This window comes from Carettochelys insculpta, chromosome 1, assembly GCF_033958435.1.
Source record: "Carettochelys insculpta isolate YL-2023 chromosome 1, ASM3395843v1, whole genome shotgun sequence".
Taxonomy (NCBI): Eukaryota; Metazoa; Chordata; order Testudines; family Carettochelyidae; genus Carettochelys; species Carettochelys insculpta.
In genome coordinates, this window is record NC_134137.1 from 265,708,480 (window position 1) to 265,723,507 (window position 15,028).

Sequence of the window (15,028 nt, forward strand, 5' to 3'; positions counted from 1 at the left end):
AGAGCTCCCCTGACTTTCGAAAGGAAGCGTCCAGGGAGCAATATGAGCCCTTCTGAAAGAACAAGCGAGGAAACACTGTGCATGGGGTCACATGGCTGACAAATCCTTCCACGTTCTGCAGCCAGTGGCTCCTTTAAAGGGCCCCTCCCAAACACACGCACCCTGCACGCGCACATAGAGCAGCAGATAGCACTGCTGGGACTGTGCGCTGGGAAAGTTGCGGCGCATGGAGCACCAGCAGCTGCCCAAGGCTGACGTCTCCACCGACACTGGAGCCCAGATGGCCATGGTCATCCTGGCCATGGTGAAAACCCTGCGGCCCATGACCCCCGCCCGCCGCCACACACACTGGGGTCCTGCAGGCCCTGGCCACAGGGCAACTGCCACACCCCATTCTCCATCCTCTTTGGTGCCTCTGGAGCCACCCCAGCAGCAGGAACTGGTGGAAGAGGCTGGTACTGGGCCAGTGGGATGACAAAAGATGGTTCCAGAACTTCCGAATGTCCAGGCAGACGTTCATGGAGCTGTGCCAGTGCTACACCCGCCTTGCAGCATATGGCCAGCACTACCCGTCGAGAAATGCATGGTGGTTGCACTGTGGAAGCTTGCCACCTCAGATAGCCACTGTTCAATGGGACACCAATTCAGGGTGGGTAAGGCCACTGTTTGCACCATCCTCCTGGAGGTAAGCTGGGCTGGGGCCCCACACCCACCCTGGGAAGGGAGGAATGGGCCCTTGGGTGGGGGGCCCCCCAGGGGAGGGGCACACAGGGCTCCCCAATGTGGAGGCCCCCATGTTCGTGCCGCCCCACAACACAGGTAGTCCAGGTGATCAGCTGTGTGATTATGCGGACAGCCGTCCACCTTGGGGACCTGGATGATGCCATGGCAGGATTCATGGCCATCAGGTTTCCCAACTGCTTCAGCATCCTTGATGACACCCACATAGCGATCCGCGTCTTGGTCCACAGCACAGGCTGCTACATAAACCACAAGGGGTGCCAGTCAGTAGTACTGCAAGCTCTCCTTGATGGGGGTGGGGGGGCTGGTTTGGTGACATCTTTGTGGGCTGGGCGGGGCTGGGCTGGGTAAGCCCACGACACCTGGGTATTCCAGAACTCCTGGCTGGTGTGTGCATGGAGGAGGGCACATATGTCCCTGTCTGGGAACTCCGTGTGGGACACTACGATGCCACCATGCACAGTGGCCAACTGGGCATACCCATTGCATCGATGGCTGCTGTGCCCCTACACAGGGCACACCACCGCCAGCCAGGACGCTTTTAATCTTTCCGGAAAGCCTTTGACTTTGAAAGGCTTTCCAGAAAGCCTTTGACACGGTCCCACACCAAAGGCTTTTATGTAAATTAGGTGGTCATGGGATAGGAGGAAAGGTCCTTTCATGGATCGGGAATTGGTTAAAAGACAGAAAACAAAGGGTGGGAATAAATGGTAAATTTTCACAATGGAGGAGGGTAACTAGTGGTGTTCCCCAGGGGTCAGTCCTGGGACCGATCCTGTTCAACTTGTTCATCAATGATCTAGAAAATGAGGTAAGCAGTGAGGTGGCCAAGTTTGCAGATGACACCAAGTTGTTCAGGACAGTCAAAAGCAAAAGGGATTGTGAAGAACTACAAAAAGATCTCAGCAAACTGAGTGATTGGGCAGCAAAATGGCAAATGAAATTTAATGTGGGTAAGTGTAAGGTAATACATGTTGGAAAAAATAACCCAAATTACACGTACTACATGATGGGGTCAAATTTAGCTACGACAGATCAGGAAAGGGATCTTGGAGTTATAGTGGATAGTTCTCTGAAGACATCCATGCAGTGTGCAGCGGCAGTTAGTAAGGCAAATAGGATGTTAGGAATTATTAAAAAAGGGATCGATAATAAGACAAAAGATATACTTCCCCTATATAAAACTATGGTACGCCCACATCTCGAGTACTGCGTGCAGATGTGGTCTCCTCACCTCAAAAAAGATATATTGGCATTAGAAAAGGTTCAGAAAAGGGCGACTAAGATGATTAGGGGCCTGGAAAGGGTCCCGTATGGGGAGAGGCTAGAGAGACTGGGACTTTTCAGTTTGGAAAAAAGGCGATTGAGGGGCAATATGATAGAGGTATATAAAATCATGAATGGTGTGGAGAAAGGGAATATAGAAAAATTATTCACCTTTTCCCATAATACAAGAACTAGGGGACACCAAATGAAATTGATGGGTAGTAGGTTCAAAACCAATAAAAGGAAATTTTTCTTCACACAGCGCACAGTCAACCTGTGGAACTCCTTGCCCGAGGAGGCTGTGAAGGCCAGGACTCTATTAGGGTTTAAAAAAGAGCTTGATAAATTTTTGCAGGTTAGGTCCATAAATGGCTATTAGCCAGGGATAAAGTATGGTGCCCTAGCCTTCATAACAAGGGCAGGAGATGGATGGCAGGAGATAAATCACTTGATCATTGTCTTCTGTTCTCCTTCTCTGGGGCACCTGGCATTGGCCACCGTCGGCAGATGGGATGCTGGGCTCGATGGACCTTTGGTCTGACCCAGTATGGCCATTCTTATGTTCTTAATCATTGTCTCAGCCACACCCACAGTGCTGTGGAGTGGGCCTTCAGATGCTTAAAGGGGGGCTTCTCACACTTCAGTGTGCGTCTGGACGTCAGCTTGCCCAACAGCCCTGGGTGGTCACAGCCTGTTGTGCTTTGCACAAAGTAGTGGAGGGCAAGCACAAGCATTTAATGCAGTGGGGGCTGTGGACGGCGGCCCTGGGTATGAGTAGCCACCCATGGCTCCTTGCCACCAGGCACATAGGAGAGGCTTAGGGTCTGGGAGGCCGGCCGGGAGGTCTTCGACTGGGAGCTTCACTGACCCTTCCCCGGTACCCTCTGCCCCACATCTATCCCTTATCACGGCCTGCACACGTGCACAGGGGACACCGGGGTGCACAACACAATGGTTTACTGAACATGACTTAACCAACACACGTAAATAAACTGCACATGAACAAAAAGTGGTGTGGGGGGGTCATAACTGGGAGATAGGGATGGGGCCACGGCCCTGGAGATGGGGCCGTGGGCATGGGCAGCCCTAGTCCTCCATGGGAGTGGAAGGGTGGGGTCCTCAGCAGGTGCAGGGGCCCTGTCAGGGCTTGGATGATGGGGAAGTAGGCAGGCAGGCAGGAGCTGGGGGCACCTCCGGGCCAGGTGGGCTGGGGGAGGGATGGGGGAGTCCCTCTGGCCTGTGCTGGTAATGAGCCAGCAGTCCAGTGAGACCTGGGTGGCTAGGGAGAGGGTGGCTGGGATATGGGCAGTGAGTTCAGGGGCACAGGGGTGGGGATGGGAGTGGAAGGGGAAGCAGCGGGGGGCAGGCAAGGGGGCAAGACACTAGAGGGCCTCAACTGCCTCGCTCTAGACCTCCCTCCTCCTCTGTCCTGCTGCTCCATCCAGAGCCACTCCCAGGGACAGCCATCTGTCTGCTCCTGGATGGCAGCAGCATGGGCTACTGCGGCCTCCTCCAGGTCGAAGTGACAGTGATGGTGGACCCTCTGGGGCTGGGCAGGCAGTGGCCTGGGTGGTGGGGGTGGGGGTTCCCCAGCCCCGTCAGATGGCAGGGCTGGGGTGCTGGTGGACGGGATGGGACTTGGACAATGAGGCTGTGGAGACACAATGGGGGAGGGGACTACCTGTCAGTGCTGTGCCCACCCCCCACTGTCCCCAGATGCAGGATCCACTCACTTGACCCCTCTGGGGGGTCCCCCTGTGGCCGCTGGGGCCGCATCAGTGGGGTGCCTTCTGGCTGTTGTCCGGCCCAAGCATCCCTTCACATTTGGGAGGGTTGGGGTGCTGTCCACAGGTGCTGGATGGCGCTGTGCCTGGGTCTGGGATGTGGCCAGGGGATGCAGGACAGGGTGCCCCCCTCCTAGGCTGCCCAAACTATCCATTACCTACCTGGGGCTCCAGAGAATAGATCTGGGGACACCGGTCTTGAAGGAGCCTGGCTGGAGGTGCTGGAGCTGACCCTGATGATGAGGGGGCCTTCGTCCTCTGAGCTGCTCCTGGCTCCACTGCCCTGGTCTGGCCTGATGGTCCTGGCCAGTCATGTGGGTCTGCATGGGGTCTGAATCAGGACCAGCTGTGTTGACCATGGCTACTGGCTCTGGGGTGTCCTTCTGGCCGAGGAGCTGATTCAGCATGTGGTAGTGTGGGCACCTCAGGGCAGCGCCTGCCCTCGGTCACCTGCAGGCGTCCCTGGCCCGGCTATAGGCATGCCTCAGCTCCTTTTCCTTGGAGCATGCTTGATCAGCTGTGTGCTGGGGGTGGCCCTACTTCTGCAGCCCCAGCAACAGCTGTTCAAAGCAACAGCATATCCTCCTCTGCCTAGAGGGTGAGAAGATCTTTACTCTTGGCCCCTGTCCAGGAGAGGCCCCTCCTCTTCTGGTCCTCGCTTCCCTCAGGCTGGGAGGAGGGGGCCTCCTGGGGTCCCTGGGGAGTCGGGGGGCTCACCATCCAGCCTGTGGGCTGAGTGACAGTGGTGTCTGTGCTGCTGGAGCATGTACCAGGCATAGCTCTTGCTCCTGAGGCTCAGGGCATGCTCTCAGCTTCCTGCACAGGATTTCCAGGCCCGTGCAGCTTTAAGAAGCTGGCACCAGAGACCACAGAGCCCCACTAGAGCGTCGCTGCACTCCTGCAGCCACTGCCATGGAGGACCCTCTATTTCAAAATAGCGGCCCCAGATCGTCTACACCCGCCATATTTCAAAATTCAATTTAGAAAGGGGCCACTCTTCCTGAAATCGGTTGGGAAGAGCGATTTCAAAATGCACGCCCCTTTTTGCTGAAAGTAATTTCAAAAGAGGCCATTATGTATGTGGACCCTCCGTGGCCTCTTTCGAAATTATATTTGAAACACGGGGCTAGCATAGACACACACCACTTGTGAATAAGGTGACGTGAACTTCAGAGCTACACATTTTCCCATGTAACGTTTTTTCTATTGGAGAATGTCGGTTCATCACAATATGAATGCTGTGTGTAAATGCTGATTTCTGTTTTTCCCCCAGAGGTTGTAGTGTTCTCTTTCAAACTATTTGTAGTGAAGCATTTCAATTTCTCTTTTTCAGAATGACTCCATTGCAATTTTTTTCTAGCTGTTAATGTGTCACATTTATTAAGAAGTTGAAATTGAAACACTTGCAGTGTTTTCCATCTGGAATAATGTTTGTTGGAATTTCATAAGCAATTTTTATAGTATAATATTTGTTGTATTTTAGAATGAGGGAAAAATTCAGAATGGTAGGTTTTCCACAAAACAGAAAATCCATTTCCTGCACAGAGCTGGTGAACACTCTAGCTACAGGTAACCTTTTACCTGGAATCCATAGGCTGATAGTCTACATAAAATGTTTGTGCAATAATTTTGAGTAACAAACTAAGTTATGCAAAGAAAAGTCAATTTAAACAATATGTGGAATACTGTGGAAACAGAAGGAAGGACTGACTTTATCCGTCAAAAATTATTTAATTCACCCAGCTCTGAAATATTAATACTAAAAAATTATCAGGATACTAGTTGAATAACTGGGTAGGAACCTGGGAGCAGGGAGGACTTTGGCAAATATCTAGTAATAATACAAAGCCATCTGCGCAAACAGGAAAACTGTTACAGGGTTTATGTTTGTTCTGCACTGTTTCTGATTTTATCCTGCTCCTGATTTTGACTTCCTGGTAAATCCTTTGGGAATTTTGTGTCATTTTGGGTTAGTTTATATTTGCCGATAAAAGTTACTAACTAAATGTAGCGCTTGAGCTGAACTCCCCTGAATTATTCAGAAAAAGAATGTTATGTTTTTTTTCAGGAGACAGAGGAGCAGAAACGTCACAAAATTGCCGATGAGCTTTTGCATACAGAAAGAGCCTACGTCAGCCGACTTGACCTCTTAGACAAGGTGAATTTTGTTTTTAGAAGTGCTTAATTCTTTTATCTAAGTATGCTGCCGTTTGTGAGCTTTATTTGTTGGTAAATCTATGTGAGGGAATTGTGGGTTTTGCCTTCTGCTAATCCTCTCAACTAAGCAATCATTTGGAAAAAGCACTTCAGTTTTTGTTTTTAAATAACTGTATTGTTTGCAAAACATTACCAGTCCCTGATGGACATAGAAACTGGATTCTTTTTTTTACATAGACCTCAGCATGAGCAATAGAAGTGCAAGCTTCCGTACCAATGGGACAGCCTGCAAGGAGGAGAACCTAATTTCACCTCAGTGTTCATTCATTTCTTGACCTTTGCTGAAATTGCCAACAAGGGTGCCAGTATATACACGCTGAACCTCTCCAGTCCGGCGCACTCTCATCCAGCAACATTTAAAATCTGGCATGATTTTAGTTAGCTGGGCAATCACTTATCAGGATGTTGCCAAATTTCCTGTGATCCCATAAAGTTTGTTTACAGCCACCAGTCCTGGCTCTTGGTGTTCTGTGCTGTTGTTTAGCTGTAATTTACCCCGAATGTCTAAGAGCCCAGTGAGCAGTGGAAGTGTTGGTGATGCTGCGAGACAAAATTGACCTCCCATGGTCTGGCAGATTCTCTTGTTCAGTACCGGTCAGGTCCTGAGGGTGCCAGACTAGAGAGGTTCAACATGTAGTAGTATGTGTTTTGATGTAATCACCTGTGCACTTAGCCATGGAATAGCCCCTCTGGTAGAACATGGGTGTCTACTTATGTTAGCCAGCTTTCAAATAATGACCTAGAAGGAAGCACCCATATTCTTAAACCTTCTCTGCATCTTCCATCATGTGGTCTGTTCAATTCCTATTCAAGGTTTGGGAGCTACTCATATCCCGTGATGGAAGACTTGACCACTTGTACTTTTCACACTTCATACTGTAATTTGTCATTTCTTATAAGTCAGACTGTTTGCAGTTCTCTGATTTGTGAGCCTTTCTTTCTTCCTCTGTATCTGTGCATGTGTGTGGAAAATCCACTGTATCTAGATAGCTCTGATTTGTGCATTGCTTTGTCAACTCACTTTATCTGTGTTGCACGTTGATGTTTCCCTGGGCTAGGGCATGGTTTGTAAATCAAGATCAGGTCTGAAGAGTCCTAATTGCTATCTTAAAGAGCTGGTAGCTTTCAGGCTGCTTATGCATACCAGTTTTGGTTCTCATTTATATAAAGAAAATGATCTGTATCGCTGTCTTACATGAACGTGTGTTTGAAAATAGACTCTTCTTGCAAATAAGAGCATTTATTTAGGGACATGAGAAGTCACAGTAAAATATTCAAATTTATTTAAAATACTCTCATTAATCTCTTTTGACTGGCATTGTCTATCCCATTTTAGATGCATTTCTGCATGCTGTGTTTCCCAAGTATCAGGCAAAATTCCGAAAGGCTTACTGACAGTGCATAAAACTATTAGCATCACGAAAGGAAAGAAGAATGGTGCAGGCTGGATTTTGTTTCCTTAAATTTGGCTAAAATACCTATGAAATATTTAAAGTTCTTTACCAGTGTTAAAGCAGATGAGAGAAATTGTGCTTTGTACAAGTACTTCTTCTAAAAACAAGACTATATGAAGTGGTTAGTGGCAAAGCTGGGATTAGACAGAGCTCCTGGCTGATAATCTTTTTCCTCCAACCAATACACCAAGTATCTGAGAACTTCTAGGTGGAGGTGTCTACTGTATATTGTACTGGCAGACTAAAGAGTGTTTTTAAAATAAATTCTGCTGAATTGACATGTTTGAAGGGTAATATGGCAGAACTAAATTTTTTCAGTAATTTGGTTTGGAATGTACTGGGGACAAGTTTGGTTTCAGAAATTGGAGGAAAATCAGTGAAACAGCCATTTTAGATTTGATTCTGACCAAAAGTGAAGAATTGCTGGTAAACCTGAAGATAGAAGGCAATTTGGGTGGATGTATAGAGAAGGTATGAAGCATATTAAGGGGCCAATAAGCCTCCATTAGGGGCTGTTCAATGACTGAAAAATCAAAACTGAATCCAACAAAAAAGTGGAAACATGGATGCGTTGCTGAGGAGTACAAAAGGAATCATACAGTCATGTAGAGAAAAATCAGACTGAAGCACAAAGTGAGTTATGTCCAGCAAAGAATATAAAGCAATCAGACAAGGTTCTTTAAATAACTTAGGTGCAAGAGAAGGATAAAGGAAAGTGTAGGTCCTCTACTTACCAGAGAAGAAAAACAAATGACTGACACAGAGAAGGCAGAAGTATTTAATTACTCTTTTCCTTCAGACATCACTAAAAAGGCTAATGGCAACCAGACAGTCAATACTGTGAATATGAACAAGGAGGGAATTGAGGCCAAAATAAGGGAAGAACAGGTTAAAGAATATCTAAGTTCAGATATATTCAAGTTGGAAGAGCCTGAGTAAATTCGTTGTGGAGTACTTAAGCACCTAGCTGAAGCAATTTTGAAACCATAAACAATTCGCTAATTCTAAGAACTCTTAGAAGATGGTGAAGTCCCAGAGGACTGGAGTAAAGGCAGACAGAAGTTTATCCTTTAAAAAGAGAAACAAAGAGGGCATGGGAAATTACAGACTAATGGATCTAAGATCTGAAATAAACTTTTGGGGAAGGTTGTGTAATCCCCAACATTGGAGGTTTTTAAGGACAAGTGACACAAACATCTGTCAGAGATGGTGTAGATATACTTGCTTCTGCTTGAGCGAAGGGGGTGGATTTGATGACCTCAGGAGCTACTTTCAATGCTTATAATTCTATGATTCTGTAAGTGGTGTTTTTAAAAAAAAAAAAAAAAAAAAAAAAAAAAAAAAAATTCTACTGCTATAGAACCAAAAGGCAGAGGTTCAGAATCAGAGACCTGTTGTGCTAGATAGCTTAACACACACAAAGGCACAGCCTCTGCTTCCAGAGTACTCACTTTCTAAAGTGATGACAAGGGGATCTAATTTGAGTACAAGCAAAATGCTGGGAGTGAGAGCTGTAAATCATCACACTGAGTTCGGTGTTCTTAAGGCACAGTGTGGGGCAATAAGGGACCGTTAAGGGGATGAATTAATGGGTGTATAGTCTCAGAGGGTGAGCTGTGTTAGTCTGCAGCTTCAGAAAAAAAACAAGCAGCCCTGTGGCACCTTAAAGACTAACACATTTAGAAGTTAATGAGCTTTCATGGTTAGTTTCTAAGGTGCAACAGGACTCTTGTGTTTTAAGAAGTGTTTGGAAGTGAAAGGCAGACGTCGGGGTGGAGGCAATGAAAAGGTGATAGGTTGGAGGACTGGAAAGAAGGTCAGAAAGAGAGGCTGGCCAGCCAATAGGAAGATGCCTGTAGTCCAAACCAAAAGACAGTGAAATATGACGGCATCATTTGCATCCAGTATGTCATGCAAGTGTCTTACCACGAAGGGCTTCACTGCCGCTCTGTCTCCAGGAGGGTGCACTGGGGAGGGGTGGGCACTGATATCTGAAAGAGGGGTGGTGAAGAGGGATGATCCTACTCGAGACTTTCAGTATTTTTGGTAGTCCCACAATTTGGCTACAAAGCAACTACCTTGAAATGCACAGGGTTTTTTTGTTGGGGGGAGGCATGGTAGGAGCTACTGTGCAAGATTTAAAGACAATAGGATTGCACGCACGCCTGTTAACTTTTAGATCCTTCTCTGTTGCAGGTGTTCTATGGCAGACTTTTGGAGGAAGCTAACAGGGGCTCATTTCCAGCTGAGGTGGTCAATAAAATCTTTTCTAACATTTCATCAATCAATGCCTTCCACAGTAAGTTCTTGCTTCCAGAGCTGGAGAAAAGAATGCAAGAATGGTAAGATCTCCTTTGAAAGATATTAAGCTTTTCTGTGATGGGTATGAGCTAGTATAGAAATTGACTGAGACAGAGAACATTTTACCATAGAAATGCTCCACGAAAGTTCTGCTGCTGGGAAGATGTATCTGTAGCTCTACTATTCATCAGGGTCTCAGTTAATGAAGAAAATAAGCGTGTCCTAAGCTTAAGCACATGGGTTGTCCCAGTGAAGTCAATGGGACTGCTCACATGTGAATTCTTTAGCTGAATGGGAACGGTATCATGTAACCATAGAATTCTAGGGCTGTAAGGGACCTCAGGAGGTCATCTAGTCCAGACACCAGCCTAAAGCAGCATCAACCCCCTCTAAATCATCCCAGCCATGACTGTCAATCTAGGACTTAAAAACCTCTAGGGATGGAGATTCCACCACCTCTCTTGGTAACGCATTCCAGTCCTTCACCACCCTCCTGGTGAAATAGTTTTTCCTAATATCCAGTCTACACCTCTCCCTCTAACTTCAGACCGTTGCTCCTTGTTGTCATGTGTCACCATTGAGAACAGTCTCTCTTCATCCTCTTCAGAGCCCCCTTTTAGAAAGTTGAAGACTACTATCAAATTGCCCCTCAATCTTCACAGAATCCCTGAGCTGGAAGGGACCTCAGGAGGTCATCTAGTCCAGCCCCCTGCTTCAAGCAGGATCAACCCCCACTAAGTCATCCCAGGCAGGACCTTGTCCAGCTGGGACTTAGAAACCTCAAGGGATGGAGAATCTACCACCTCTCTAGGTAACACATTCCAATGCTTCACCACCCGCCTGCAAACTAAATAAGCCCAAATCTCTCAGCCTCTCCTCATAGATCATGTGCTCCAGAAACTTAACCACTTTCGTTGTCCTCCGCTGAATCCTCTCCAATGCACCCACATCCTTTCTATACTGTGGGGCCCAAAACTGGATGCAATATTCCAGATGAGGCCTCTCCATAGCTGGGTAGCAGGGAATAATAATTTCTCTAGGTCTGATGGAAATGCTTCTTCTAATGTATCCCAATATGCCATTAGCCTTCTTGGCTACAAGGGCACATGTTGATTCATATCCAGCCTCTCATGCACTGTAATCATTGGGTCCTTTCTGCTGCACTGCTGCTTAGTCGGTCGGTCCCCAGCCTGTAACAGTGCTTGGAATTCTTCTGTCCCAAGTGTAGGACTCTGCACTTGTCCTCGTTGAACCTCATCAAATTTCTTTTGGCCCAATCCTCCAATTAGTCTAGGTCACTCTGGACCCTATGCCTACCCCCCCACTGTATCCATTTGACCCCCTACCTTAGTGTCATCTGCAGATTTGCTGAGGGTGCAATCCATCCCCTCATCCAGGTCATTTAAAAGATGTTGAACAATACTGGCCCTAGAACAGATCCTTGGGGCATTCCACTTGAAACTGACTGCCAACCAGACACTGAGCCATTGACCACTACCCATTGAGCCCATCTGTCAAACCAGTTTTTTATCCATTTTCCAGTCCATGCATCCAATCCATACTTCCTTAACTTATGGGCAAAAATACTGTAAGAGACCGTATCAAAAGCTTTGCTAAAGTCAAGGTATGTCGCATCCATTGACTTCCCCTTGTCCATAGAGCCACTTACCTCCTCTTAGAAGCTAATCAGATTGGTCAGGCACAATTTGCCCTAGATGAATCCATGTTGACTACTCTTGATCACTTTCCCATCTTCCAAGTACTCCAAAATGGACTCCTTGAGGATTCCCTCCTTGATTTTTTGTGAGGACTGAGGTGAGGCTGACTGGTCTATAGTTCCCTGGATTGTTGTTCTTTCCTTTTTTACATTTGCCTTTTTCCAATCACCCAGGACCTCTCCCGATCTCCACAAGTTTTCAAAGATAGTAGCCAAAGGCTCCGCAATGATATCTGCCAATACCCTCAGTACCCCTGGATGCATTAAATCTGGACTCATAGATTTGTGTGCATCTAGCTTTTCTAAATAGCTCTTAACCTGTTCTTTCCCCACCGAGGGCTGCCCACCTCCTTCCCATACTGTATTGCCTAGTGCTGTAGTCAGGGAGCTGACCTTGTCTGTGAAGACTGAGGCAAAAGAAGCATTGATTACTGCAGCCTTTCCCACATCATCTGTCACCAGGATGCCTCCCTCATCCACACCCTCCCTGATAAACCTTTTATTGTTAACATACCTGTCGAAGCACTTCTTGTTGCCCTTCACATTCCTTGCTAGCTGTAGTTCCAGTGGTGCTTTTACTTTCCTGATTACCCCTCAGCATTCTCCAGCCATATATTTATACTTATTCAGCTGTCCAAGTTTCCACTTCTTACATGCATTCTTTTTGAGTTTAAGCTTGCCAAGGATTTTCCTTTGAAGCCAAGCTGGTTGCCTACTATATTTGCTTTTCTTTCTATGCACTGGGATAGGTTTGTTCCTGTGCCTTCAATAAGACTTCTTTAAAATACTGCCAGTTCTCCTGAACTCCTTTCCCCTTCATATTACCTTCTCAGGGGATCCTGCCCATCAGCTCTCTGAGGGATTTGAAGTCTGCTCTTCTGAAATCAAGGGTCTGTATGTTACTGCTCACCTTTCTTCCTTTTGTCAGAATCCTGAAATCTGCCGTCTCATAGGCACTGAAGCCCAAGTTGCCACCCACTTCTATTTCTCCTACTATTTCTTCCCAGTTTGTGAGCAGCAGGTCAAGCTGCGCATGGCCCCTGGTTGGTTCCACTTGTACTAGGAAGTTATCCCCAACATTCTCCAAAAACCATTCTGGATTGTTTTGTGTACTGCTCTATTGGTCTCCCAACAAATGTCTGGGTGATTGAAGTCTCCCATGAGAACCAGCACCTGTGATTTGGAAGCTTTTCTTAGTTATCTGAAGCCCTTTAGCGTTATATGCTACCTGGTGAGTGTGTTGCCAGAAATACAGGAATTGTTGCAAATGAATTTTTATGCAGTTAGTTTGCAATAACCAGATGATGCTTGAACTTTTATCTTTGCTTTCTACTCTTTAATAAAGCAGAGCTCCTTCTATTGTTACATGTTTTAACTTTATAAATTAGTAATTGACACCTGGGTCTGGATTGTTTTTAGGATGATATTTTTGTGGCATGTTCTCAAGGGAAAGGCCCCATTAAAGGAATAAACCAGGGGAATATATTTGTTAAGATATTGTGTAATGGGTGTTTTGAACCCTGGATAAGCTATTCCTTTTCCATCTTTAGTGCAAATAACTGCAAGTGTGCCTGTGCTGTGATAACAGTGGATGTACTTGAGCATAGCCCTTGTCACCATCCACTCAACCTATGAAATCCAACCTACTTCTTCAAAAAAAAAATGTAAATTTTCTCTCTGCCTCAAGAAAAGGTGACACCTCTTTAGCAAAAAAGACAGGACTAAACTTTTCAGCAGCAGTACGCTGCACTGATCCTAAGCAGCTCATGAAAGCACTGAGATGACGTGTTTTAACTTGTCATGCAAACGGGTTTAATTTGACAGCTCCTTAGTTTTAATACTGAGTTGCACATGCAGCTATCCATTTACAAAGAACTTCAAATGTCGAAAATCTGTGGGCATTTTTAGAAGAAATAAGGAATTCTTGATGCTTATGACATCCAAGAAAATCTCAAAATACTTGTCTCAGTCCTGATGACAGTGGGAGGAAGAATAGGTGGGAACTAGGGCAGAAGATCCCTAAGTTAGTGACAGGATGCACCTATCTCATCCCTAGACCAGTCCCAAATGAGGGAATTTGCTGGACCAGGGTGGTGCCCTGATGCCAGCCCCTAACCACTTGTGGCCCTGGCCAGCACCCTACTGCTGGCCTCTGCTGTGGCAGCCTGGCACCCAACCCTGCCATGGGGCTGGGAGCTGGAGCCACCACAGCAGGGCTGGGAGCTGGGGATGATGCTCCCAGGCTTTAGGTCCCTGGCCCCTTTGTGGGCTGCCTGGCCAGTGCCAGGCTGCCATTCCCCAGCCCCAGTGGTGGCCATGGCTCCCCTATAGCTTCTGGGCCACCACCCCATCAGTGGCCCTGGCCATTTTTGGGCTGCATTCCACCTACTGTGCTCTCTGGTCCTGCTGGACTATGGATGTTGCTAGTCTAGAGAGTACCAGATTTCAGAGGTGCAACCTGTAGTCAGTTTTGGGATGAGGGGAAGTATAGGTACAAAGGTTGGATTCTCTTCCTAGCGGGGGCCCAGTCTCCCAGTTCAAAGTTTTAGTCTTCCAGGCACACTTCCAGATGTTGAGGTGAAAGAGGAAGGTTGCTAAGTGATATCACTGTGTCTCTCTTTTTTTTCCCATCAGTGTTAGAAGGATCTATGGAAAGCTTTTATTACACTTCAGGTAGCCCAGGCTGTAAATTAGCTGTTACCTGAAAGTTCACACCTGCACACTCAGGCAAACCTTTAACCTGGGTTTAGAGATGTTTTAGACCCAGGCAAGCAGGCACAGTTGAGGGTGTAGACTTAGTCATGTTTCATTGCAGGCTGGTGTGATAACTCCATGCTTTGCAATGAGAATGCAGGCTAATCAAGCCCAGATGCTGTTGGGCCTCCAGTGCTATCCCACAATTCTACCTGGGCTTTGATTTCTTGTCTAATTACTTCTTCCTTCTGTAGTGAGGTCACCTAGGATATGTCTACACAGCAGTCTTATTCAGAAATAGGCTATTCTGGAACAGCTATTCCAAAATAGTTTATTTAGAAATAACACTTCTACAAACAAAAACTCATTTTAGAATAGCAATTAGCTATTTTGAAATATAGCACCTCCACAGACAGAACCTATTTCAGAATAGAGCTATTGGATGTACTATGGTTTATTTCAAAATTAGGTTCTATTCCCTGTTTTAACAGCTCCTCCTATTTGAAAATAGATATTTTGAAATAGTGCAATTCTTCATGCCATGAAGATTACCAATTTCAAAATAAGTCAACCACTGTTTCAAATTTATTTCAAAATATCTGTTGTGTCTTGTAGACACTATGGTAGTTATTTTGAAATAACAGTTGTTAATGCTTAGTGCTTGAACCACACACACACATCTTCCCCCTTCATTTTTGCTGTGCTTCTGAAAAATGCGATTTACAGTCCGTAAACACTTCGCAGTCTAAATTCCTTAGTTATAGCATATAGCTTTATTAGACGTTCTTACTGCCTAATGCTCTGTGCTTTAGTATACAGAACAGTCTGCATTAATAATGAAATGAAGAGCTCCA

General features: G+C 46.3%; 1 protein-coding gene across 4 annotated transcripts in view; it reads left to right on the forward strand.

Moving 5' to 3' along the window:
• The window catches only part of FGD4 (FYVE, RhoGEF and PH domain containing 4), a 218,236-nt gene that overhangs the window by 168,191 nt on the left and 35,017 nt on the right, over nucleotides 1–15,028 (forward strand). For all 4 annotated transcript variants that reach the window (XM_075006715.1, XM_075006727.1, XM_075006735.1 and 1 more), the window contains exons 5-6: nucleotides 5,860–5,949; nucleotides 9,659–9,804. In XM_075006715.1, the coding sequence (XP_074862816.1) occupies nucleotides 5,860–5,949; nucleotides 9,659–9,804 (236 nt within the window). The remainder of the gene's footprint in view (nucleotides 1–5,859; nucleotides 5,950–9,658; nucleotides 9,805–15,028) is intronic.